The sequence below is a fragment of the Lemur catta genome, chromosome 3, assembly GCF_020740605.2.
Source record: "Lemur catta isolate mLemCat1 chromosome 3, mLemCat1.pri, whole genome shotgun sequence".
In the NCBI taxonomy this organism is placed as follows: domain Eukaryota; kingdom Metazoa; phylum Chordata; class Mammalia; order Primates; family Lemuridae; genus Lemur; species Lemur catta.
The window spans coordinates 99,338,803-99,365,824 of record NC_059130.1 but is presented as its reverse complement, the minus strand read 5'-3'; the positions used below and the strand labels follow the sequence as shown (position 1 = coordinate 99,365,824).

At 42.8% G+C, this 27,022-nt stretch overlaps 2 protein-coding genes across 3 annotated transcripts in view; one reads left to right on the top strand and one right to left on the bottom strand.

Moving 5' to 3' along the window:
• Nucleotides 1–4,577, top strand: part of DNALI1 (dynein axonemal light intermediate chain 1) — an 8,474-nt gene extending 3,897 nt beyond the window's left edge. Inside the window, exons 4-7 of one of the 2 annotated variants that reach the window (XR_006734198.1) lie at nucleotides 230–408; nucleotides 772–936; nucleotides 2,815–3,111; nucleotides 3,687–4,577. Coding sequence is in view for 1 of the 2 variants with exons in the window: in XM_045548235.1 (XP_045404191.1) it covers nucleotides 230–408; nucleotides 772–936; nucleotides 2,815–2,850 (380 nt within the window). In the remaining variant the exon portion in view is untranslated. Of the gene's footprint in view, nucleotides 1–229; nucleotides 409–771; nucleotides 937–2,814 lie in introns of both variants that reach the window. The other variant, XM_045548235.1, reaches the window with a different exon arrangement.
• GNL2 (G protein nucleolar 2) lies at nucleotides 4,534–27,022 on the bottom strand. Its single transcript, XM_045548234.1, has 16 exons — nucleotides 26,795–27,022; nucleotides 25,124–25,208; nucleotides 24,096–24,190; nucleotides 22,334–22,473; nucleotides 19,491–19,675; nucleotides 17,880–17,946; nucleotides 16,790–16,948; nucleotides 16,120–16,233; nucleotides 12,722–12,850; nucleotides 11,878–11,982; nucleotides 10,946–11,104; nucleotides 10,619–10,732; nucleotides 6,699–7,153; nucleotides 6,099–6,181; nucleotides 5,408–5,496; nucleotides 4,534–4,727 (listed from the first exon to the last, which is right to left on the bottom strand). The coding sequence occupies exons 1-16, from the start codon at nucleotides 26,856–26,858 to the stop codon at nucleotides 4,575–4,577; spliced, it is 2,196 nt and encodes a 731-aa protein (XP_045404190.1). The 5' UTR covers nucleotides 26,859–27,022; the 3' UTR covers nucleotides 4,534–4,574.

Sequence of the window (27,022 nt, the reverse complement as noted above, 5' to 3'; positions counted from 1 at the left end):
AGGCTTGCTGACTGCGTGCTACTCCAAAGTGCCAAGTTCAGAGGAGTGGCCACGTGGCAATGCTCCATGGGCCACTGAAGGCACCCTCCTTGAGGACCTTCTCTGAGACCTTGTCTCCAAGCAAGGAGAACAGACCCTAGAGTCCTTCCCAAGAGGAAAGGTAGTTTGCAATAGACGTGCATCCCCCTGCCCCCACCTTCTCTGATTCCTGGTGTGTGTGCATTGGAAGATGAGCTGATCCGGGAGGTCACCATCAACTGTGCGGAGAGGGGGCTGTTGCTGCTGCGAGTCCGGGACGAGATCCGCATGACTATCGCTGCCTACCAGACCTTGTACGAGAGCAGTGTGGCGTTTGGCATGAGGAAGGCACTGCAGGCCGAACAGGGGAAGTCAGACATGGAGAGGAAAGTGAGTGGGGTTTACCATGACCTTTGGTCCTCTGTGACTCATCTGTCAACCTCAGAGCCACATGGTTGTCATTCCAGCACTAACTTCTGGCCCCTTAAGGTGCTCTCCTGACATTCACCACCCCTGGACCTACATAACCTCAGGAAAGACCCTTGGTTGAGGGTAATGGCCAGCCTGGTGGTCCTGGCAGGGTTATCTCCTGTGGATGTTCCATGCCTGTCACTGACCTCCCACTGGGTGGCAGTACACACCCTGGCAATGTCTTGGGATGGACGGCTGTGTCCCAGGTCCCCTCCTCTCAGGTTTTCCCACCACCCCGTCCACTTGCTGACATCCCAGGATGACTGGGCTTTCTGTCCTCAGATTGCAGAATTGGAGAGCGAAAAGAGAGACTTGGAGAGGCAAGTAAACGAGCAGAAGGCAAAATGCGAGGCCACGGAGAAGCGGGAGACTGAGAGGCGGCAGGTGGAGGAGAAGAAGCACAACGAGGAGATTCAGTTCCTAAAGCGGACGAATCAGCAGCTGAAGGTAACAGCGCAGGCCAGGCATCGCTTCGTTTGCCACCGATGGCTTTTAGACATCTGTCCGCACGCAATGCCAAGGAGTAAAGGGAGCCAGCTGACTTGGGGGTGGATGAGCTTCTATTCCACCTGGCTCTGGAGGGGGCTCTGTTCTCAACTCGGAATCCCCGTGACACTGCAGCCTGGCTCTCCAGTGGAGGATTTCCCCCCACCTCCCCCCAGAAAAAGTTGCTCTTCCTCAAGGGAGAGGTGGATATGGCAAAGAGTTGAACTTCTTTCCTGTCAAAGCCGGTATTTTGGAGCCTTCCTCTAGTAGGCAGGATTCTTCAGCGGGCTGGCATGGAAGTGGAAGTGCTTGCCCACTGCCAGGCCCCTGAGGCGCTGTGTTTGGGGCATAACCAGGGAAGAAATCAGAACTGGTGGGCAGGCAGGGAAGGCCTTTTGAGAGGAAGAACCATTTCAAGTCAGAAACCTTCCCCATGTGTGTGACCAAAGGAACCCAGCTGTAGGTGTTTTTCCTCAAAGCCCAGTGCTAGAAGCATGCCTTTCTGCAACCAAGGCAATGAGAGGGGCTGGTGAGTAGGCCTGGGCAGGAAGCCATGCTACTGGCCCCTGCAACTCCAGGCTCTGTCTGGTCCGAAGGTTCTTAAAGGTTGGGCTCCAGACTAGCAGCATCCTTATCACCTGGCAACTTTTAGAAATACAAATTAGGCCTACCCAGATCTACTGAATCAGGAACTTTGGGGCTGGGGTCAGCAGTCTGTTCTGACTGGTCTCAGGTGATTCTGATGCTTGTTGAAGTCTGAGAATCACTGTTCTGGGTAGATGGACTGCTGGCATTTAGTGGCTTTCTCCCATGGCCCTGGCCAAAGGCCCCTGGATGTATCTTCCTCTCCTCCCTGGTCTCACAGAGAAAGCTTACATTCTTGAGATTGGCAGGCTTGTTAGGTCTACAAACCTAAGGGCTAGCTATCTGTGATAAAGGCAGCTTTCTATGAACCGCTAGTGGAAGGTTACAGATTTCTTGTTGCTGAAAAGTAGAAAAGCTAGAAACTTTCACACCCAAAGGTGAATCTGTTTGCTTAGCAGCCTCTGAAGCTGCTTCCCTTATCTGCCATATTCCTTTATCATAATCCTGAGTTCCTCAGTTCCTCCTATAGTAAGTATTAGCAACAAGAGGAAACCAAATACCTTAGCATCTTTCTAACATTTAACAGCAAGCTTGTAATCCCCAGGGTGAAAAATTCTTTACAAGTGAGTTATTTTTATTGGCACAAAGCTGCACTGCAAATAAAACAGCTTTGCCTTCCCAAGAACAGAACTACTTAAAATCTGCCCACATACCATGACAGCAAATTATTTTACTGGCTGCCAGAGGAACATGGTAAATAACTCCCAAGTATCTTAAGCTTTACATACAAGAGGGACAGCTCTCCACTCACTGGTAGCAATTTTCGCTAATTGGGTGTCAAGTTGTCTTGGTGGCTGAAAATCTGCTGTTTCCCAAACCTCTGGTCTCAGCAGAGCTCCCAGGATCCTAAACCAGAGAGACAAATGTTTAACTCAGCAGACATATTCAGGCCTGGAATCTGAGCCATGAAAAACCACTATTTCAACAACTTATTCAATTTTCTTTTCAGTGCTTTCTATTATACACTGAGCCATCATTGTATAGAAACCAGGACAGCTCTGGTTACTTCTAATGTAGCAAGACTGTATGCCAGGCAGCTAATCTAGAAAATATGGAGTTGGGAATGAAGGAAAAAGAGATTGCTTGGAGTGGCAATATTTGGATTATTCTTCCCAGAGATTTTTATCACCTCTTAGCTATTTGTGTTAGGCTGCAAGTTTCAAATATTAATGGGAGTTTGTTTTTGTTTTTCAGGCCCAACTGGAAGGCATTATTGCCCCGAAGAAGTGATAATTTCCATATGGGTCTCAGCAAACACTACTACCCAATCATAAGCCCTTTGTAATAAAAAGCTAGTTTCCTGAGTGAGCAAGCCATATCCTCCCCTAATCACCACCTGTGTGTTTTTCAGAAGTCACGCTATTGCCCCAGTGTCATCAAACACTTAAGGTCTGCCAGCCAGGCACCTGGCTGGGCAGTAGAAGGTGGTGTAGGCCAGACAGTCTCAGCATATGGCTTATTAGCCAACCTTGGGATTTGCCAACTCAAACAGTAAGACTGGCTTTCTCATCGCCACTCCACACCATCGCTTATTTCTGGCCAAATGAAGCTGCTTCTTTGCCCCTCAAACTTTTGGTTCATTCATCTTGCACTTCAACTTGGGCTTCTCTGGTCTCAGTCCTTCCTTATTTGATGGTTTTTCATCCCTACTACAATGCATTTCTATAGTTACTCATTTTTGAGCTTTGGTTTTATACTGTATTGTTCCCACCTGCTAAGTCAACTGGATTTCCCCCCCCCTCCACTTTCAAACTACCTCGGTTAGGAACCAATGGCAAAGTCAAACCCATGGCTTTGCAGAAAGTAAATGTTTGCTGGAAAGGAATACCAGTCACAGTGTCCTTTTGAGCTGTTAGCAACTCAGCTTCTCCACCACCAGATTTGATTTGTTCACCTTATTCTGCAGAAAATCTAACCCTGACTCTACCTCCCCAGTTAGCTATGTTTAATTAACTGGAGAGGTAACCAAATCTCACATGTAGCTCTAATTACTAATGATCAGACTATGGCGTGGAGACAACTGCATTTTACTATCTCTCTTAAATCAAACTCTTCTGGTTTTGTAGGCTGAGAAGATTGAAATAGTGGCATAAATCTGGCACGGGTGGCATGATGGGTGACTTCCATCACTCAGTGAAACTGCACAAGTAACATTACCTAAAGGCACTGACATGCTCAGTATCCTCCTGAAGAGGTGCAAGAAGGGACTCACTTCTTACCAGAGCTTGGATCCGCCACCCACCCTGGTTAGGACTTCAAGACTCACTGGAAGAACCATAGTCCCACAGGAAGAGCTGTGTTTCCCTGAGACAAACATGCCCCGTATGCTCTAGTCTCGAGTTTGAAGTCACAGCTTTCACACTGACACACTGTCCTGAGGAATTATGAGGCTCCACTAAAATGACCTGCCCATGTTGTCACCTCCATGGGAAAGAACCCTGTCCACTGAGATCTGCTAGTTCCAGGGCTCTAAGACAGTAATGCACATATGTCCTAGGTGGGTCCACTTCAGACTCAATGAGGGACAGAAGTTGCTGCTGCCTTTCCTTCAGATATTAAAGCCCAGGCCGTGTACACAACCATCCTTGAGATTTTCTTCTTTTGACAGTTTTGTACCTTCTGCTCCAATTTGCTAATTACCAGCACAAGAGAAATATCACACTTTCCATTTTGTAGACCTCATCCCCTATTTCTGTCAGATGTTTTCATGACAGGGTTACTCTCTGGAGGGACTAAGAGGGCTAATCCAAGCACCTCAAGTGCCAATGGACGCGATCACTGAAATCTTTAGGGCTGAGGGGGCTTTAATCTTCACCCGGGCTGGTGAATGGCTTCAACTGTCAAACCTCAGAACAAATGCAATATGGCCTTAGAAATGCCAGCTTGTGGGAAGAAAATGAACACAATTTCTAATTGCATATTTTTGTATAATTTAATAAACAACTTTGTAAACGTTACTGCTTATGTCTGAATTTTTTCTGTTTGTTTTTCTGTCCCTCTGAATCATTGGTCTTCTTTTTGTTCCTGTTCCTGTTTTTCACATTGTGTGTCTCGTAGTAGCGTACACCGACTTTTTTGGATTGCTGCTGCCGCACTGCTCGCCTCCGCTGTAAAAAATGGCAAAATAAAGGGAGAGGGGAGAGAAACTTTGAAATCAAACACTGAAAGTCCTAGGACAGGAGCCTCATCTCTGCACGCCACTGCCCGTGCCGCCTCCACAGCCACTGGAAGCTGTGGTAACGAGGGAGGGGTCACCTCACAGACCTCTTGTTTACTCTTCCACTGTGACCTGTGAGGACTCCCAAGTTACAGACTCTCATTTGGGCCCACCCTCATCCAGTGCTCGAATTCTTTCTGTACAAGTGGTCCCCTGCAGTAAGGCTGAACACTGCTGATAATGAACTATGCCCCTGCCCAGAGAGCCCGCCCTAGCTCTGAACAGCTCGTTGCCCAAGCTGTCCTTCCCAGAGATTGAGATTTGTCTTCCTAACCTGCTCTGCTTATTGTGTGTCACTTCTCTGGGGCCACACAAAACAAACAGCTCTTCTAGATAGGCCACAGGCTTGAGGACAGTGACCAGGAACTCCTAAAACCCAAGACATGGACTCAAGGACCGTGACCTAGCAGGCCACCTCTTAACCCTATTTCTGACCTCAACCAGGTCACTGAGGACTGGGGTTCCTGGCATTGAGCTCTAGACCATTTGTTTCAGAAACAGTGGGTCTTGAGAAATGGACTTCTCTCTACTTTCTCTACCTGGGCCATATTTAAGACCTAAAATACTCACTTCCTTAGATGTAAGCGTCCTGCGGGTTTTATCTGAACGTTGTTCTTCTTCCCTCTGTGCCTTCCGCTTCCTTCCCTTTCTGGTAGGTGCTGGATACAAATAATACACAAACACACATACAAAAAAATAGGAATTTTAAAAAAGAAAGAAAGAAAAAAGCCCAGGAATTTTCTATTCAAAATTTGTCTGTGAACCCAACGTGGTGGGAACGAGCTCGATGTGTCGGGGAGGAGGAGGAGGAGGAAGGCCAGTGTGGACAGAGAGGGTGAGCAGGGTGCGGAGGTAAACCAGGCTTAGGCAGGAAGCCTCTAAACGCTCTCCCAATATGGACGCTGACAGCAAAAGGGAGTAAAGAATAAACATGTAAATGTGTGAGCCACGTCCCCTCATTTGGCTGCAAACCCACCCTTGGATTCTAAGGTTAATAATGTTCCCTTTTAAAGAAGTTTCCTGAATTGCCATTTTAATCCTAAGAAATGTGCACAATGAAAAGGGGATGATCCAATTTATATGATAAATAGTATGCGGAAGCAAGGCAATCGGTAGTCTGCCAGATACCATAAGGACCTGTGTGGATGGTTGTATGAGAGATAATTTGGAGATTAAACTCAGGCTCCCCAAAGTTCTAAAGACGCAAATCACAAAAAAAGATGCAAATCACATCTAAATGATTTAAATAATTTATCTTCACCTGTATCATCTACATCTTCTTCAGATGTTTTTCTTTGTTCTTCAGGTTTTGCAAATACCTTTTCACTCAGCCCCTTGCATATTCTGAAACAGAAGAACAAAGCAATGAAGCTGTACTGCCCAAGTCACATGACCTGGAAACCTGCAACAAACTCACAGATGAAAGAAACCCCACCCCTTATTTATGTAGTTATCACCCGTGGTAGAAGTGAACACCCAGCAGTTTTTGCAGCTCCCTGGGCATTTCTAAAGACTGGATTAACTAAGGTTTTCATACTTCAGGCAGCTGAATTTTATAAAATTTACAAATCACTTTTTGAAAATGGCAGTAACAGCCAGGCATGGTGGCATGCGCCTGTTAGTCCCAGCTACTCAGGAGGCTGAGGCAGGAGGATCGCTTGAGCCCAGGAGTTTGAGGCCAGCCTGGGCAACATAGAAAGACCCCATCTCAGAGAAACCAAAGAAAAACAAAATAAAACAGAACCCACAAAAAAAAAAAAATGGCAACAACCCTCCCACCCCCATAAATATACTGCTCTAATACCCACGCAAGTTTCTGGGAAACGAACAAAGTACAATTTGTAGAAGATGAAAATATTACCTGACTGCTGAAAACTTTTTAGCTTTGGCTTTGTCTAAAAACTTCTGATATTTAGCAATCTTTTCATCGAGGGCTTTAATAACTGCTTTAGTGCTGTTTTCCATATGATCTTCCTGGGACTCCTGGTAAGATTCTTCCTCGCTATCTTCTTGTTGCTCCTGTTCCTCCTCCTCCTCTTCAGCAGAAAAGTTCTCAAGCTCTTCCTCCAGATCTGACATCTCCACAGGAACTAGGTCATCCCCAGAAAACTGAGGCACAACGTTGATTTTGCCAAAGTTCTGCCGAACCCGTGCAAGAATCTGTTGCATCTCAGAGTTAGCATCGCAGTGACTGTTTTCTTGTTTTTCTTTCTCGGTGACAGATTCTGCCCCTTCACCTACAGTGTCTGTGACTTCCTCTTCTGGATTGTTCTTGGTTGTTTCTGTGGCAACTTCCAAAGACGAGGATGGTGGAAGCTATTGAGGCCAAAAGGGGTGGATGTAGGGAAGAAAAATGGAATCAGAAAATGAAAACTAAATTTCCCAACTTACATCTTGCTCTCAAATGAGGCAGTTCTGTTTTTAGGACTAAGGGTAAGTACTGAAAACACCCAAATTTGAATTACATCATTAATCTACTTCAAGCCAACATACATTAAACTCAGAAACCAGTATTAAACAATCAAAGGAATATATCTACAAATCCAAAGGATGAGCCAACTAAGAGTATTTAACCATTAAAACCAATCAATAATTTACCATAGCCAAGATTCCCTAATCTTCCTTCAATATCGTTAGGAATAGGGGGCTGTTGTGATAAGCACATACAAAATTAGCACTCACAACCTAAAACTGAAAGTCAGGCTGAATGGTAAGTATCAGAACAGTACTAGCTTAGAAAGTGTCAAGTACTAAGGAGGGGCACTGAGGAGGTCTCATGCTTTGAATGAATCCTCCAAAATTCACGTGTTGGAAACAATCTCCAATGCAACAGTGTTGGGAGGCAGGACCTAATAAGAGGTGTTTAGGTCACGAGGACTCTGCCCTCATGAATGGATTAATGCTATCTTGGAAGTGGGTTAGTTGCTGCAAGAGTGAGTGTGGCTGTAGCCCTCTCTTGCCCTTTCACCTTCTGCCATGGGATGACGCAACTCGAAGCATCCCCCCCCCCACCCCAGCCCCAGCCAGATGCTGGCACCATGCTCTTGGATGTCACAGCAACTAAGACCGTGAGCCAAATAAATTTCTGTTCATTATAAACTACCCAGTCTGTGGTCTTCTGTTACAGCAGCACAAAACAGACCAAGATAGGAGGCAACTTGAAGGAAGACTGTAACTTAAGGAGGGGGAATTTTGTGAGTGAGGAGAGTTGACAAGGAGCACTGAGCTTGGGGACACTAAAATCTAAAATGATAGGCCTGTTTAGGTAACAGTGCAAAGATAAGCATGCGCCAAGGTCTCTACTGTTGCTTCACGTATATGATATCATTTTATCCTTGCAACTGAGACTCACAAGAGTGGTCAGGTAAAGTACTCAATACATCAGGACTCTATAAATATAATTTGGGAAACCGTATAAAAAATTTGTATGTACATTTGTACATTTTCCTAGTGAGGCAATTTTTAGCTTTCAGATTCTCAAGGGGTTTCTGCCCTCACCAAAAAAGGAAAATAAGAGAATCACAGAAGAGGGGACACAATAATTCTTAAGAATTTTCTGAACTAATTATTTAAACTTAATGGCTAGATGTGGAGGAAGGATTGAAGATAATTCCAGTGTTTACACACAGGGTCACAAGACAGCAGCGATAGAGACACACAGGCATCCAGAATGATCCTCAGACCCAAATGCTCTTTAACTCAAAACCCCCCAACAGCTTCCCATCATGCCACCCTCCCCTGCCAACTGCATTCAAGCCACAGTGACTTCCTTCAGTACTCCGGACACGCCAAGCACACTCCTGCCTCAGGTGCTTTGGATGCACTGCTCCCTTTGCCTGGAATGTTCTCCCAAGACATTTGCATGGCTCCTGCCTCCTTTCGTTGGGTCTCTGCTAAAATGCCACTTCCTCAGAGCCCTTTCCTGATCACCCCTTACACAAATGTACTCCTGTGTCTTCCTCAAACCCCTCACCTGGTCCAGCTTCCCTCACAGCACACAGTACTTCCTAGCATTGTATATTTATCTGTTTCCCTGTGATATAATAAATATATATATTTGGTCTTTGTCCCCAGTTCCTGGCACAGAGCTCCTGAAGCCCTAGGAATTTCCTGAGTGATGGGTGTCTTTTGTTATTCACAAGTCTCTCAGCACCACACCAGGGTTTATGCCAATGTGGTGACTCATGGTGAGGCCCCCAGATAGCTTCAGGATGGGGCAGTGGTCACCGAAAGACCAAGCACTTGATTGGAGGGTTGGAGCTTTCAGCCCCACCTCTGATCTCTGGGGAGAGGTGAGGGGCTGAAGATTGAGTCCAGTCACCAACTGCGACAGATTTAATCAGTCATGTCTATGTAATGAAACCTCCATAAAAACCCTACACGCTGGGGTTCCGAGAACTGCCGGGTTGGTGAACACATCAATGTGCTGGGAAGTGGCCTGCCCTGAGAAGGCATGAAGCTCTGTACCTCTTCCTTGCCTGTGCTTCCCTCCCATTGGCTGTTCTTGAGCTTTATCATCATAATAAACTACAATCTTAAGTAATGCACTTCCCTGTGTCCTCTGAGTCATTCTAGCAAATTATCAACCCCAGAACCCCTAAATTTGTTGTCAGCCGGGCCTAAATGTGGGTAGCTTGCAGCTGGCATCTCAAGTGAGGGCAGGCATGTGGGACTGAGGCCTTCACCTTTGGGGTCTGTACTAACTCTGGAAGTTTGTGTCAGAATCGGATCTAATTGTTAGACACTTAGCTGGTGTCAAAGAATTGTAGAATCAGTGTGGGAAAAAGACACATACTTGGTGTCAGAAAAAAACCACATTCCCCCACTGGAATATAAGTGCAGGAGGGCAGGGCCTTGTCTGCTTCTCACTGAAGCACCTCCAGTACCCAGAGAGTACAGAGGAGATGTGAGTTCATTCAGCACTCAATATGTGAGTGTACCAACAAATGAATAACTTAATATAAAGAAGAGGGCGAGGAACTGTTTTGTTTGGTGGTTTTGGCACAGAGGGGAGAAGGTTGATTAACGCCAGTTTCAGGTATGCTAATTTTAAAATGCTGGAGAATATATTCTGGGAACATTGAGCTACACCTGCATCTCTGGGAATGGAGCTCAGGTAAGAAGCAGCTAGAGCTGTACGGACCCAACAAGATTAGCACAGAAGCAAAATGCGAAGCCACCTCTTCAAGATACCTGGCTGAGTTCTGAAAAAGGTCCTAGAAACAGAAAAGCGAAGCACTGATGTTGAGCCCTGTGGCAGTGCACTGCAGGGGCGTGGGAACCAGGGCAGTAGGGAAGCCTCTTGACACAGCCAGAGGCCCCAAACCCAAGACTTCTTTCCCCGAATACTGACCATGTCACTCTCCTCTCCCACCGATCACGAGCTTCTTGAGGGCGAGGGCTGTTATCCGTTCCTATGTTCCCTGTGCCTGGCACATGGCTGGTGCCAATAAATGTTTGTTAAACAAATGAACTTTGGCAATGATTCTGTTCCTCGAGCATGAGACAACACATGTGTATCAGAAGATCACTTATGTTTAATGAGCCCTCTCTTTCCAAAGCCCTACAAACTGGTATCTAAGCTTAGTCTTCTCTCAAACATCTATTTATAGACTCCAAATGCACCACCCCACAAGGCCATGGCATTGGCACACCGGAATGAGAGATACTGCAGTCCAAATACCCGCCACCTAGGAAAAGCTGCTCCATAAACGGAGGCTGCCAAAAGCTGCACCCCATCTAGAGAATCATGCTTTCCAAGAGGTGGGCCACTGTTTTTACCTGGGGGGCCGCAGGTGGCTCTGCATCGGGCGGCTTGACAAAGAAAGGAATCCGGCCCCTCTGCCAGTCATTGAGAACCATCTTACCCACGGTCTGCAAGTCAGGCTCTCCTCCCTGAAATGTCACAGAAAGATTCCCAATTAAATTCAATGAGCAAAACCACCTCCCACTTTGGGGGCACTTCACTTGTCCCAGTTCATCACCCCCTATAGAACAATGAGCATAGCATTCTGAATGCTCACACAATGCATACAAACAAAGGTCCACATCACATACACACATGCCTGCGCTATGTACCAGTCTACATTCGCACAAACCCTGGCTCACCTTTAGTAACTTCCCCGTCCGGAAAGCTAGCTTCTCAAGAAAGTCCTCAGCATTCTCCCAAGAATCAATCTTGTACGTCTTGCTGATATATTCTGGCTTTGCTCGTTCAAGTATAGCACCAATGTGGTCTTCGGGAGTCTTAATTTTTTCCACTTGAACCTAAATGTTAATACGAAATCTCCTGCTTATGAAGTTTGTTGTGGAAGTAGTGACGTTCCCTGTGTTCTTTATGACACTATTTGAAAATAGATTTCAACATCACGAGCCAACTGGAGCCTGGTAGGACCCTGTCTCCGAGGTGGGTAGGCACGGTCAGCTGCAGGGAGCACCACTGACGGGTGACCACAGCCACGAAGCCCCGAACTCAGCCTTAATCACAGCTCACCACAAACTAACTGTGTGGCTTCCGCAAGCAGTTTAAACTTGGAATGCTTCCTGTTACTCACTTGCAGAAATGGTTAAAAGCCTGCCAATCCCAGGACACAGAAAGAATGGAATAGTTCAAGAAAGGAGAGGAATGTGCCGAGGATGTAAAGCCAGAAGTACGGTTAAGGTTAAGTGGAACCATTTAACGTTCTCAGTCACGTTCAGAAACAAGTGAGGAAATGACTGGGTTCCAAATGACTCAACCCATAAACTCACAAAGACAAATTATCACTAAACATAAACAGGCCCTGCTTCCCTTTGGATCCTGTGCGTAAACCATGAACTCTTTTGTGGGATGATATTGACCAGATATGCCCACGGTTCCACGAACTACTCAAACAGGCTTACATCGAGAAGCTGCCCTGTTTAGTGTCATGTTCCTAAAGTTTGGTCAGACAGGCTGACCCCAGACTGCCTTCTGAATGAGTAAAAAGCAGAGGTATCCAGGGGCCCCTACAGAACACTCTCCCCAAAATATAAACAGCCCATCAGGACCAAATACTCACAACTCCTTTTAGCACGATGTCTGTCTCGGAGTCCTCAGACGGGTAAACCACACCTGGGCAGTCAATCAAGAATATCCGACGCATCAAGGTAATATACTGCCAGACCTGAAGACAGAAAAAAGTCAGCGATGTCCTGTGTCAAATACTAGGAGTCTAATTTCACAAACCCCTCATGCTCACGTATGATGTTAAAAAGGAGGGAAGGGGGAGTCAAAGGAAAGTAACCTGCTGAGTAATTAAGCTATTAACTTTCTCCTCTATCTGTGCCATGCACAAGACATTGCCACTAAACATAAACTATAGTTTCCATCAGCTAAGAGTAAAAATAACACAGAGACAGGATTTCCACCTAGTATCATGCAATAACAACCAATGAACCTTTCCCCGAGTTTTAAAAGTACTCCTGGAAGTGCAGTACTGCTTAGCCTCTTTCCCTTTAAGCAGAACCATGCTGTTCCTCAAACACTCTGTGTTCTAGGATGTGACCCCAACTCTCAGAACCTACCCTAAGGTTGAGTTTTCGTTCTTAACCCAGGCTTCAAATTTTCTTGGGTTTATTTTGTTTACCAAAGTAAAATGTTGGAGTGACAATTTAAAACAGACTTAAATATGAATCACATTAACCAAATCACACCAAAGCCACACAGTGGCATACAAAGTACTCTCAGTTTTATCAAAGTGGGCAGAAACAACTCTGGTATGTTCCAAACTATTACGTGGAAAACCTAAACTCTCAATAGAGGTCTGCATTCAAGAGAAGCAGATAGAAATCTCCATGTCTTAAACAATCACCCTCTGGGGAAATAAAATATGCAGAAGTAACATCCCTCTGAGCCAGACATACCTTCGTTTCACCTGCAATGGGGGCCACGTTGCAAACTTTCTTGGAACGCAATGTGTTTATCACAGAGCTCTTGCCAACATTTGGATAGCCAATGAACCCGACACTGATCTGCTTCTTGTCAGTGTGCAACTGTTGAAAAGGAGAATACATACCACATACATGCAGTTGTGAATATCCCTTTGGACATGCAGGCTGTGTTAATTTGCTAATATCAAGAATACAGTGCAAAACTCTTGACACAACTTGATCTGAAGCCTTGACACACACACAACCTACGTAATCTGTGTGAGCTGGATATATATGCTTATTAATAAATCAGAGGTGAGTCATTTCCTCAATCGTTTATGTGAAATTATCCTTCAATGTTTTAAGTTTAAAAGTATGTAGGTCAAGAAATATGGGAAGAAATAGTTCATTAGTCATCAACTTAGAACAATACACTGATAAAATGTCTTCAGGAAAGAAAATTTTAACAGATTTACCAACTGACAGTCCCATGACCCAACCCTCCTTTTCTCTACACAATATGTTTTGCATTCTCACTGCCAAAAATAAACAACAAATGAAAAAGGGCAGCCTCGAAAGTTAGACTACTGAGTGAAAGTCTCAAGGAGACAGAGCTCAGCCTGTTATCCAGAAGAGGCCCGTGCATGGATGGCGCCTTCTGATTGAAGATGCCAACCGCACTCCCTCCCTAACTCCACGAGAATGACAGCATGGGCGTTAACGCTTTTAACCCAATAGAACCAAGCACACAAAACCAAACAATAGGGTGGAGATGAGACAATGAAAAGTAACATTATGTTAAATAAAATACTAGACACTAAAAAGTAGCATCTAACCTGGCTCACCATAACATATAAAAGCTAGGTAGTTGCAAAGATAGAAAAACTAAAAAATCGATGCCAGTGATCACAGAAAGCCCCAGGAATGGACAGTAGATGCCCCAGGCATAAGACAAGAGGACTTGCAGAAGTCTCTCGAGCAGCCACACCCCTCCACACTCTCCTCAATCAGCATGGGCACAAAACTTCTCTACCCCACAAGCAGTCCAGAGCCTTAGGAAATAAAGATTTTTTGGAATTCCTACATGTCTGAATATATCTTTAATTTTCAGACCTGAAAGGGATCCTAGATTTAGAGGTAACAGCAGCTAAAGGCAAGTATTCCCAGAGTGATTAATTAAAAGTCTAAATATTGAATAGTGAGACCCCCAACCCCCTATTGTTACGGAGTACCCAGAAAGCTGGCAGCCAGGCTTAATACACACCCAGAGCTGGAGACTGGACGATTCTTTTCTGGGGAAACTCACAAGCCCAAGAAAAAAGACCCACAGACAGTGACATCTATAGGGTATCCTCCAACAAAATAGTTGGGCTCCTAACCAATCACCCTACAGTGAAGTTTATCAGTCAACAAGCCCACCCCATGCAATGACAAAAAATGCTATCACTTTTTAGTGCCCTACTCTTAAATATGAATGGAGAACGAAGAATAACCAGACATTTGAAGTGTAACTCTAATGGAAACTTGGAGGGAACAGAATCAACGTAGGCAGAGAAGAAAATTCCAAAATATCACTATTATTAACAATCTCAGAGAGACAGAGAAAACATTGTATCTGTGAAATAAGACATCAAAGAGGGTGGGGAAAATCAAGAGTTAAACAAGGGCTCTCAGAAATTAAAAATTAAAAGTGAAAGGCAAAGTAAATTTTGTGATAGAACATCTCACTGATCAAGTCAAGGGAACAGCCCAGAAAATAGAGCAAAATGTTATATATACCAAAATAATGACAAGAAAATTAAAGAATTCAACCACGAGGTAAAACGAAATTTCTAAACAAGAATGCAGACAACAGAGGGGGATAGGAAATGTCAAAGAAATAATGTAAGACAATATCAGGCTGAAAGTCCCCAGAAATGCCTAGCTTTCTAAACAGTAAAAGACCCACTGAGGCACATCACTCTGACACTTTACAACAAGAAGAATTTTAAGAAAAGATCATAGCCACAAAAGATTAAGGGTCTGAACAGCCTGAGATCTCTCAGAAGTCAGGAGACAATGCAGTGGTGCCTTCAACATTCTCAGAAGAAAAGGTATGAGGGTAGAATACAGATATTTTCGGAACACAAGGTATCTCAGAAAACATTCTTTCTAAGCACCCTTCTCAAGAAACTTCTGGAAATTACATTCCATCAAAAGGAAGGAGTAAACCAGAAAAAAAAAAAAAGGAAAGAAAAGGGATCCAATAAACAAGGAATCCAATACAGGGAAACAGCCATTAGAATTCTCAGGATGATGGTGAAAGAAAATCCCAGACACACGATGCTGCAGCAGGCCTGGAGGGCAGCCAGTCCCAACTAGGGGGACAGAGGGCTAGCCACCGAAGGGAACAACATGCTGTGCCTGGACATCCTGAATGTGCCCACTCTACCAGAGAATGTGGGGGCACATTAGTGACAGAAACAAATAAAACACATCAAAGTAACAACAGAGAAAATGAAGGCTTCTATCAGAAAGGAATTACAGTCATAGCACACCGTGTGGATCAGGCACGACTAATACTTTACAGTTATAACATAAACACTGAACGAATAATAATGTAACCCAACATTATTGCCTAAAAATATAGGGAAAACAGAGGGAGGAAAGTTATGTGTGTGTGGTGGGGGGGATGGCTGTGAGAAACTGAATCCTCATTTTCTATAGCAGGAATTAATAAGCATGTAAAACTGGGGAGGTGTGTTGCGGGGAGATCAAGAAATAAAATCATAAGCCTGCACTAAAGTGTGAAGGAAAATAACAGAAATAACAGCTAAGGATTGGAAGTGTTCACTCCTGGAAGTGGGGAAGGGTGAACAGGAGACGTGGGTCTTTTGTTGTGTATTAATCAAATACACAAATTCAAAATGACAGGGATAGAGCATGAAGCTGTGAGAACATTTGATAAGGTGATGCGGTTTCAGAGATTCCCTGAGGAACTGACATCGGACCAGGGATCTGAGGCTTGAGTTTTGCCAAGGCCCTGCACAGCCAGAGGAGACAGAAACTGCACAAGCCCTGAAGGCAGAGGAAGCAGGGCAAGCCCTGAAAGCCCAGGGTGGAGAACAAAGAGGGGGGGAGGAGGTCCATCCTCGAGCAGAGGCTGGACCATAAGGTGCCAGAGATGTGGCAGAAAGGGAGGCGACGCTGGTCAGGGATTGGGGCAAAGGTTGAGCAAGAAAACACTTCAGAATCCCTTCCAATCCATAGGCTCTATGAGTTTGACATCTCTAGAAAACACACCAAGGTGAGGGAAGCGAAACTGGTAACTTTGTGCCACCCCGTGGCAAGCGAGATTCTTACACAAACTCACAGCTACACAATGTCAGGAGAAACAGGTCAGGTCTCCGTACCTTTCCAAACTGCCGCAGCAGCTGAATGAATGCCCCTTTGCCAAAGGGGTTGGTGAGACTTGCATGGAAAGCAAGTGTTGGGTAATCCTGGGAGAGAACAGCAACCCATCGTTTCTAAAGGGAGAGAAAGAGGCATGCTGGTAAATTGTAGCTTGTTTATTTATAATACGTGGAAGAAATCAGAGCTTGAATTACAGGATTGTGTTCCAAATACACTGTTATCTAAGGAAAATGTTAGCTATATTTCTTTGAAATGTTTTTTTCAAGTGTGACAGTTAATGCTTTGTCTTTTGTCTTATAAATGCAAAACAATATTCCCAAAATGCCTTCATTGCTACTAAGCACAGTTAATGGAACATAATACGAAGCAGGCCAGTGGTGGCGGCAACTGTCTCCTTCTGAAGGGGCACAGTCTTCACTGTGCGGGGACACTGCAGCTGTCCCGCCAGAGAATTACAAACTGCCAGAGGATAAAAGGTGCCTCTGCCCATCAGCAATGAAGCACATTTAAGTTTTGTTTTCAATGAGAACACCCCAATGACTACAAGCAATCTCAAAAGTGCAACACGTTATCCTAAAAACCATAAAACTGATTTATTAACAGATATTTCAAAGTCTGTACACGTTGAGTGACCTTGACAGACTGTTTTAGATTAGTAGCTATACTTACTGTTGCCCAGGATGGAACAAGGTCACATTTGTTAAGAACAAAAATGAGGTGTTTCCAGGGTTTTTCCTTCTTCAAGTAAGTCTCAATGTGAGGGGAACGAGTACCCATTGGATCTCTAGCATCAAGAACTTGAACTACAACATCTGATGAATCTATCACCTGCAAATTTAAAGAGGCAAAAATGATTTGCTACAGGACAAACACAAGAGAGATGACATTTAAGGGAATCTGGAAAAAATAAGAATATTTAGAGATAATTTCAAAACAGTTGTGGGGAGAGTAGATTGTAGCCAATCTTAATGCCCAGAGATCAGAATAAAAAGGTTTTTCATCCTGTGGGTATTTGAATTTGCCAAATTTCAAACAGGAAAACAAGCTTAGATGAAGCCCATCTTATTTCATAACTACCATGGATTACTGAACTGAATCATTTACTCCTTAGACTTCCGTAAGTTTCTATTGTTATAGGTTTTACGTATTTTATAGAAAACTTAAAAATGTAGTTTGCCTTTATGGTACTAGTTTCCAATTATGTTATTGTTTAATTATGTAACTATGCTTGAAGGTCTTTCTTCCCAAGATTATTATTACTATGTGTGCATAAAACCAGCCAGTTAAAGAGCACTGGATCAAGAATCACAATACGCAAAGCCTCTTCTACTAATGAGCTGGGTAAGCTAGGTAAGGTGTTAAACCTTTCTAGATACATGTCCTCACCTATAAAAGGAGATGGGTGGACTAAATAGCTTAAAACTTCACATGTGGCTCTAACCAGGCATGATAAATTTAAATACAATTATCACTTTAGCAGGTAATCTAAAGAAATATTGACAGGTAATGTATGAGTGTATAAAAGGTAGCTGTTACTCTTTTACAAGTAATTTCAAAAAGTCAGTTACCTAAAACAATGGTAATACATCATGCATGGCTACGTCAATCCTAATTTCTTTGGGGTAGGGGAAGAGGATGGAACAGGCAATGGAGTCTGCACTTTACCTGATAGAGCTTCCATATATCAAAACCAATATTCTCATATAAAATCACGAAACCCAAAGGAATCACTCAATAAAAGAGAATTTAAGAGTCTTACCTTGTACAGCTCACCCCATATTCTTTTGGACTGTCCCTTTTTATATATCTCTTCTTGGGCTTCATTCCTAAATAAGAAAGCACCCAAAATGAGCAACTGAAGCACTGTCAAGATTAAAAGGTTGGTTCAGGGAAAAGTCCATGTACAAAAGGAAAGGTTCTCAAACCCAGTTGGAGATGGACTGAAAACAAACTGAATTTAAAAAGTGACTGTACTCAAATGCCCATCAACAGGCAAATGGATAAACACAATGTGGCATATATATATAATGAAACATTATTCAGCTGAGGGGAGGGGAGGGGAGGGGAGGGGAGGGGAGGGAAGGGAAGGGAAGGGAAGGGAAGGGAAGGGAAGGGAAGGGAAGGGAAGGGAAGGGAAGGGAGGAAGGAAATTCTGACACATGCTGCAACATGATGATCCAGAGAACATTATGCCAGACACAAAAGGAAAATTACTGTATGATTCCACTGATGTGAGGTACCTAGACCAGTCACACCCACAAGAGACAAAGTAGCACAGTGGTTACCAGGGGCTGGGGAGGAGAGGGGGAATGGAGACTCAGTGTTGAAAAGGTACAGAGTTTCAGTTTGGGGTGAAAAAGTTCTGGAGGCAGACAGTGGTGATGGTTGCACAACAATGTAAATGCACTTAGTGCCACTGAACTGTACACTTAAAAATGATTAAAATAGTAAATTAAGGTGGGGTGCGGTGGCTCACACATGTAATCCTAGCTGAGGCCGAGGCAGGAGGATGGCTTGAGCTCAGGAGTTTGACACCAGCCTGAGCAAGAGCGAGACCCGTCTCTACTAAAAAAAAAAAAAAATTGGCCAGGTGTGGTGGCACGTGCCTGTAGACCCAGCTACTTGGGAGGCTGAGGCAAGAGGATCACTTGAACCCAGGAGTTTGAGGTTGCTGTGAGCTAGGCTGCTGTGCTCTAGTCCAGGCAACAAAGTGAGACTCTGTCTCAAATAAATACATAAATAAATAAAAAAAGGAAAACTATCTAGAGAGATATATATCAGTGACTGATTCTTAACCTTCTTTTGGGTATGGATCCCTATGAGAATATGATGAAAGTTATGGATCCTTCCTCTCCTCCTCCTCCCCAAAACAATACAAAAACAAAAATAAAAACAACAAAACCCCACCACCTTTAAGCAGGTTCATAAATTTCCCATATTATCTTCAGAGGGTCACAGAAGCCTCAAAGGCCATCCATGAACTCCCCAGTGGTCCAGAGACCTCCAGTTAAGGAAGGTGTTAACAATGTTTAACGTATGTCATAGATGAGTTATTTCCATCTTGTTGCATTTTCCAACTTAACAATATTTTTTAATTTGTTTATGACAGGATATACTGCTATGATATTGAAGAAGAAAATGTCATCTATTTTTATTTTGGGGATGGTGAGAGACATGTGGCAATCAAGCCACCTTAAACTATTTTCAGTTTGGCCCCAATTTCACCAACATTTCTAGTCTGAGGGAAGAGGATAACTCTCCATCTACAATTTAAAGCTACTGAGCTTCACATAGGCAAAAAAAAGTTTAAGGAAAATGTTTTGTTGCAGAAGAGCAAATGACAAGATCTACATGAACCTCAAAACTGTACCTCACACCAGTGTCTTCAGTGACCAAATCTCGATCTTTGTTCCGGTCATAGCTGTCAGTGGACATTTCAGCATTTTCTAGAAGAGACTGCATATCACTTGCAAATAAGTTTGGTCGCTTCCTTTGTGACTTAGGGCCAAATGTAGTTTCAAAACTTTCAGTATCAAGAATGTGCACCTTCGAGTTCTAAAGAGAAAGGAAAATTACAGGTAAAACTAAGGAAAACACAGAGAAAAAGCATAAAGTTAAAAACCTACCTGGAAAAGACTTTCTGATTCTATTTTTCCAAAGCTTAGCCCATACCAAAATCCACAAGAACATGGATTCAGTCCCCTTCCAAATCAGCAATCCTTTTTTAAATAGCACAACAAGCACTTGTTCCCCTATTCTGAAGTTCTGTAAGCTTCCTCGGAGAAATACAAAAGTAATACAAATAATCAAAGCAAATACGAATAGTTGTGTAAGACTTGCCAAAAGCTTTCCTTTATTTCATTTATCATAAACTTTAGTCAAATGTAATTAAGGCTACAATGATGAAAATTAACTTATCTTTTCTGCCATTTTTTGAGCTTTTAAACAAGTGCACAAAATTCGCCAAATTCACAGATTTTGTCAAGGACAATCATACTCAAATTTGTGTGTTTTTTTTAAACCACCTATAAATGCCAACTTTTTCTTGGAAGTTAATTTCTTTCATGGCTAAAAGGAATTGCTTATTTTGTAAGATGCATTTTAGTTTCAGATAACATTTTCCCTAATTTAGGTAACGTTTTTATTAAACACACATGGAAAGTCTTCAGATGAAAAACATCTAGCAAAAGTCCAAAATAATAGTTTAGATGTGATAAAAAAGGAACCTGATACTAACTAGAACTTGATGTGCCTGTAAAGAAGTTACAGACATAGGAATTTTTGAAGCAGGATAAAAGTCAAAGCTTGAGTTAGGATCTATCACGTAGCAAAATGTTAACAGGCCGTAGAGAATATCCTTAAAAAAAAAAAAACAAAACCAAAAAAACTTCCTTTTCTCCTCAGAATAAGCTCCCCTACTATAAAAGCTGTGGGGATGCCGGAGCAACCCCCTATGGATTCTGAACTTTAACAGATCTCTGCTTCCAACTTTTATAGATCCTTAAACTTTTAGCATTTTCTCAGACTCCCCATCCCATCACTTAGTTTAGTTTCAGTCACTACCCTCCACCAGGAGCATCTCCAAACAGAAAAATCGCATTTTACATGGGAAATAGGTTCTAATGTCACTGGGTAAAATCAAGTGTGACCAAAATTATCCCTGAAAGTGTCTCACATAACCTATAAAGTATAGTATACAAAAAGGTTTTATGTCTATAAACCTACACATTAGTCAGTATAATGCAGCATATAATAGAGTACATGCAAAATAACTTACAGTATTTTTACCGCATTGCTACAAAAATATAGGAATTCTAATACACACGTAGCTGAATGTGCAAAAGTTAAAAGCATATCTGATTTGATTCCAACGTGCAGAATAATCTCAGAATTAGAATGTATAGCAAGTAGTAGATATCATATTAAAATAAAATAGGTAAGGTTTTTCAAGGCCAAAGCAGAAAACTCATCAACCACGCTGAGCACCTTTCTGCATCAAAATAGAAGCTGACTGCTGCAACTGCAGATCCTTCACTCTACAAGTCAGATATTTAAACACTGAATTTTAGAAGCAGTGAACACTAGAACAGGCAACAAAGCAATAAATCCATAATAGAACCTCTCTGTCCTTCCCATAAACAGGATTCAATAGTTGGTTAAAAGATAGCTTTAGGGAGAATAGACAAAGAGAACATGGGAAATGAGCAACTTGTCTGTGGTTCATGAATTACACTCATGTGTTTCCCTGAAAGAAAACAGTCACTCCACTAATAGGTGCCATTCTTCCAGTCCATCATAAAACAAAACATAAATGACAAAACCTGAGGCAATAACCAGGCCTTGGTTTTATTTTGTTCTGCAAGTAAACACTTTTCTTTGAACTGTTTAATCCATGTATGCATGTCAATGTTTCCCTCCCCTCCTTATACTGGAACTGAAGCTTATGTCCTGGCTACATTTCTGGGAATTATTATTCAATGCAAGTAAAAGCGTGCAGGCAAACATTAGGCCACTTCTTTGTTCTGTGTGCAACTCATTCCACTCAAGCCAGACTGAATCCTTACTGTACTTCAAACTTCAGCAACCAACAACCAATGTGAAGAGCACCCTTTCCTTCAGCAGAGAAGAAATCTCCAAGGATCTCACAAAAGCTAGAAGTACACAACACCAAAGTTCTACCAACTCAATCCTAATTCTACATTTCCCCAAAGTTTAATGGAATTACCACTTAAAACAAGCTTGCCTACCAAAATAAATATATGATAAAAAATAATATTACTAATAGTTATTATGTACTTAGGTCTTCCGAGGAGGTATGCTACGGGCTTACTACGGGCCAAGTGCTTTACAGACATTTCATCTGTATCCAGTCACTCAAGGAGGTGGATTATCTACACTGTGTCTATGAGAAGTTAAAGCTCATGGAGAAACCTAACTAAGAGCACAGGAAAGGGTTGAGCAAGGATTAAAATTCAGGTCTCACTCCAAAATCGGTGCTTAGATCCACTATACTACTGTACCTCCCTGATAAAATGTGATTCATACTGAAGGTTAGACCTCTGACAAAGGTGAAAAGAGAAGTCCCAGAGAGTTCATCACTGCTACATTAAAGTCATTATTTTCTAAGGAAAAACAAAAGACAAATATGTCAAAGAGGGATCTGCATGGAGTTTGCCCAAGAAATTCCATCACCAGGGATATCCTACATCTTACATGAGGCCGGATTCGATCATGGAGAAGAGACATTGGTAACTTGCTTTGCTTCATGACAACTTTGTATGGATCCTTCATAACTGTATCCATTTCTTCTTGAAATTTTTGTAATGATGACTGCTTAATCACACGTGTGTTTCCTGTTTTATAAATAAAGAATGTTGCCATTTAATAAATAACTTGGTTTTACTTCTGCATCCATCTTCCACTGACACAGTGAAAGGCAAGCTTTTAAATTACCCTCACTCACCCAAGCGCCTGATATATCTATCCCTTGTAGCTGCTTTCAAACTTAAAAGAGGGGGAAAAAAACAAACGAACAAAAAACTGCCTTTTCTGCACTCATACCTAGGAACTATTCTATCAACCCATGACACACAAAGGGTTTCAATAGTTTTCCAACCAAAAAATAAACAGCACTGAATGGAACTGAGATCTGACAAATGTCCAACTTCCTGCTAGATCTGGCAGAGAAATTTGGAGCTGATCATAGCTGATCAGTCAGTATAAACAGAGAATCTTGAAACACAAACACTCGAGTCATAGTTACAATTTTTAGGGTTATAATGGTTTGAAAGGACTATTAAATTAACTAATGAATGCATGCAAGGGAACAAGACGCAGGCCTGCAACACCACGACACCTTGTAAGTGAAAGATCATGAAGAAAGTATTCAATTAAACAGTATATTGCGGCACAAATGCAAAACATCAAGGTTGTGATGATGATAGCAGTTAACGCTTACACTCACTATTTGCTACAAACTACAGGCACTATTCTACACACTTTATATGTATTTACTCATTTGATTACCACAACAGTCCCATGAGATATGTTCTACTTTTATTCTCATTTTAGAGCTGAGAAAATCGATGAACAGACTTAATAACTTGCCCACCGTCACGTAAATGACAGAACTAGGATTCAGACCTAGGCAGTCTGGATCTGGAGTCACAATACCCAGCCACCATGCTAAATGCCTCTCCACAGTTTCCTTCGGACACTTCTCTGTGTTGCAGTTCTTAGTGGGTATCTTCTCAAAAGGTGTAAAAGATACTCAATGGTAGTTGCCATCTGCCCCCAAGCACAGAGGTCAAATGCCAGGCAAACACTGGGGCTGACCATCTGAAGTGCCCACACATCTACCAAAGGCTAAGGGAAAAACTGAAAGCCCAGATTAAAAGGAAAGGGAAGTTTCCAAAGGAAGAAGCTCTGATCTCTCTGTGATTAGAGATACCCTAGTCACTCCTGGAAGGACCAAAAATGAGATCCTTTCATTGTTACTCAAGTTCAAAGACAACTCCATTAAGAAAAAGTGTTTCAGAGAAACTTCAGCTTAATGCACTTATCCTGCAAGCTAAACACACAAACACACCTGCAAGGCCACCTCTCAAACAGTAATCTCTCTAGGCAACCAGAGATTAAGATGAGAGTCCCAAGGTCTGTGAATGCTAGTCATCAAGGATGGTCTTATCTGCTCAAGAGGTTTCACTTATAATTAATGATGATGAGCGCTCTTCACATAGAAGTTATTTATGAAGACTTCAAAATGAGTTTAGAAAAAAGAAACAAGTTATTTACAAAATCTACCACCACTATTTTCTCAGCACTTTTTCCACTGAGGGTATTTCTTATCCCTTTCTCATATAATCCTTGATAATTCCACTCACCACAAACTCCTGCCTGTTAGACATTTAAACATTCTAGCCTTTCCCTTACAGCATACATTTTGTAAAGCAAAGTAACAGCGGATAATACTCACCAAACCATTTAATATTTGGCTCTACTCTTGCCACTGTGCCAGAAGCCACCGTTGATTGATATTGCAGGGGCTTAATTACTTTACCACGATTGTTCCTAAATTGGGGAAATAACAGATTTTGGTTGACAACAGAAGAAAGGCAACAGCAAAGTTTGGTTTACAGAATACACTTTCCATCAAAAGAACTTTTTATTCTGGTTCTAAATGATCACGAAATACAGATTCCAGTAAACAAAAAAGTATTTCTACATTTGAAACAGATTGCCCCAAGCCATTTAACCTCTTGCAACAGAGCACGTAATGATTTCTGCTAGAGGAATAATAAATAATGCTGATGTTTAAAAATCTGTTTACTGTTTGTTTACTTTTTTAAAAAAGTCACATACTTGAGTTTTTTGGTAATTATTTGAAGGCTGGTTTAAATGAATTTTTAAGTAGAGGGTGATTTATGATGGAACTCAAAATTCTAAAACAAACTGCAAAGTAGGTGACTAAGGCAAATCAAGTTCACTGATGTTTGGTTTCAGACACGTCTTTTAGAACAGACGAAGAATCTAATTACCAAACAAATTAAGACCAGCAAGCAAAATGCCATACTCAGCAAGTTCCTGTGTTAGAGGCTGCCTCAGCAGAACTCAGAGTTGGGATGAGTGTCCAAGTGCCACAATGAAGTGATCTCAAGTTTGGCATTAAAAAACAAGTTTGCTGGTGGCTTTCTTAACTATAGTCCTATACTGTTTGTATTTCCATCTGACAGATATTTACCTGTGAGTTTAATGTGACATTCATGAAGGCTGGGGCTGTGGGGAACAAGACCTTTACTTGTGGAGTACTGTGAAACCACCCACGACTCTTGCCCTTAACCAAAAATTAACAGTGTATCACAGCAACACTCATATAAAATGATATTTGAAAATATACTACTATTTGGAGAAAGTGGGGATGTGAACATCAAAGCCTTAATCAGTCTCAGCTACAAGTCAAGATCATGAAGGAAAGGGGGTAGGATAATAGCACCCAATGTTCACCTGCGCTCCTTTTGCCTGTACATATTCAGGCGCCGGATTGTGGCCCGGTCCCTCATGTTTTGGCCTCCTGCTCCCTGCACTCGATCTACAAAAAGCAGAAGGAGACAGTGCACTATTTGATAACCAACAGGTACAAGTAAGGTCATTGCTTAAAACATGCTAAGTAGCTCACACAAGCTAGACAAGCTGCCACCTCACCACAAAATCTCTACTTTTTCTGTATGTTGCTCCAATAAAATTATTATCACTCAAAGCTACATGATATGACAAAGCTGACCCAATCTTTGATCTTCACTGGGATTGTATTTGAGAATGATAATCATTAATATTTTTGACTATTATAACAGCAATGACTGTGCTAGCCACATAACAGGCATCACCTCATTTAAGTCACACAATAATTCTATAGAGATACAACATCCCAACGCTGCAGACTGAGAAACTGAGGCAGTGGTCAGACACATTGCTCAAGATCACACAGCCACCCAATGGCAAAGTGGGAATTTGAACACAAGCATTCGATCACCATCTGTGCTCTTAACCATGAAGACACCTATTTCTATGTCTCAGTTTAACAAATACTGAGTGCCTGCTACATGCAAGGCACCATGGAGACAACTTAAATACACACACACACAAATATATAAACACACAAGTGTTCTTAAGGTGTCAGTTTCTTAACTTCCTAATGTTTCATTGTAGTTTAATCCACAGCTAACTAGGTAGCAACTCTTGCCTTCATCTCCAAGAGAAAGAGAAGGACAAATAAGCATGATAATACTAGCCTAGCTTCTCATTTCAGGAGCCCTTCAAACCACCTATCTGCACCTGAAGTGATGCAGTATAAAACGGGCTGAAATTACACCACTGGGGGCTCTACTACTCACTGACTGTGCCAACCATGACAAGCCACTTCCCCTGTTTTGGTTCCTTCTCTTCATCTATAAAATCATCATCTCTAAGGGACTTTTGAGGGCTAACATTCTCAGATTACAGTGTACCTAAATTGAATGATTTATTATCAATCCAGGGAAAACAGTCAACATACATTAAAGTCGTTAGAATCTCTAAACCGTATTTAAAAACAAAGTTTTATTAACTAACCCCGAATGGAAGGGACTCCCTCAAAGGCTATCTTGTTCATCCTGTAGGTGGAACCTCATCCCAACTTATATATATCTCCAAAAATATCTTTATTGACGCGATCATATTGATTGATCTGTAGGACTTTCTATACATTTTACAGCAATGGGATGATTCCAAGGGCCAAATCCACAATCCCGTTCTCATTTAAATGGTCAAAGCTAAGGTGGCAGGCAAGTGTAGTTAAGTGTAAAAGCGCCACTGGGTCGGCCTACACTATGTTTAATCTTTCTCTGAATCTCTCAACTGGAGACGACCCAAGGCTGCCGGGCCTGAGTGTTCACGTTACCAGGTGACTACACCTTGGCCTGCCAGTCGTGCAAAATGTCAGCCCTCCTCAGGACCCCCCAGTGAAAAAACCACCTCAAATGTTGCTTTCCTTCTCCCTTCTCATCCCCCACAGCCATTCCCCTCGAGGTCACTCGCCAACCAACGCCACCCAGGTGCCCCTCCTCCCTCTCGGCCTCCTCAGAGCTCTCCCCGGTACTTCCTCCAAGCTCCACCCGCGACAAGCCCCGCCGCCTGTACCCGGGTTTGTGCTGGCCTTGGAGGGGTTGATGGTGCTCCGTCCTTTGTACTTGGGCTTCACCATCTTGGCGACGAGACGGGGATCGGAGTGGTAAGTCCGGCTAACCTCGGGTGAAAGAGCTCAAAACTTCCCAGGCCCGGCCGAAGTGACCCGCGTGAACCACGCCGGACCACGTGTGCAACAACTACGTCACTTCCGCTCGCGCCCAACTCTGTCCCCGCGCGACT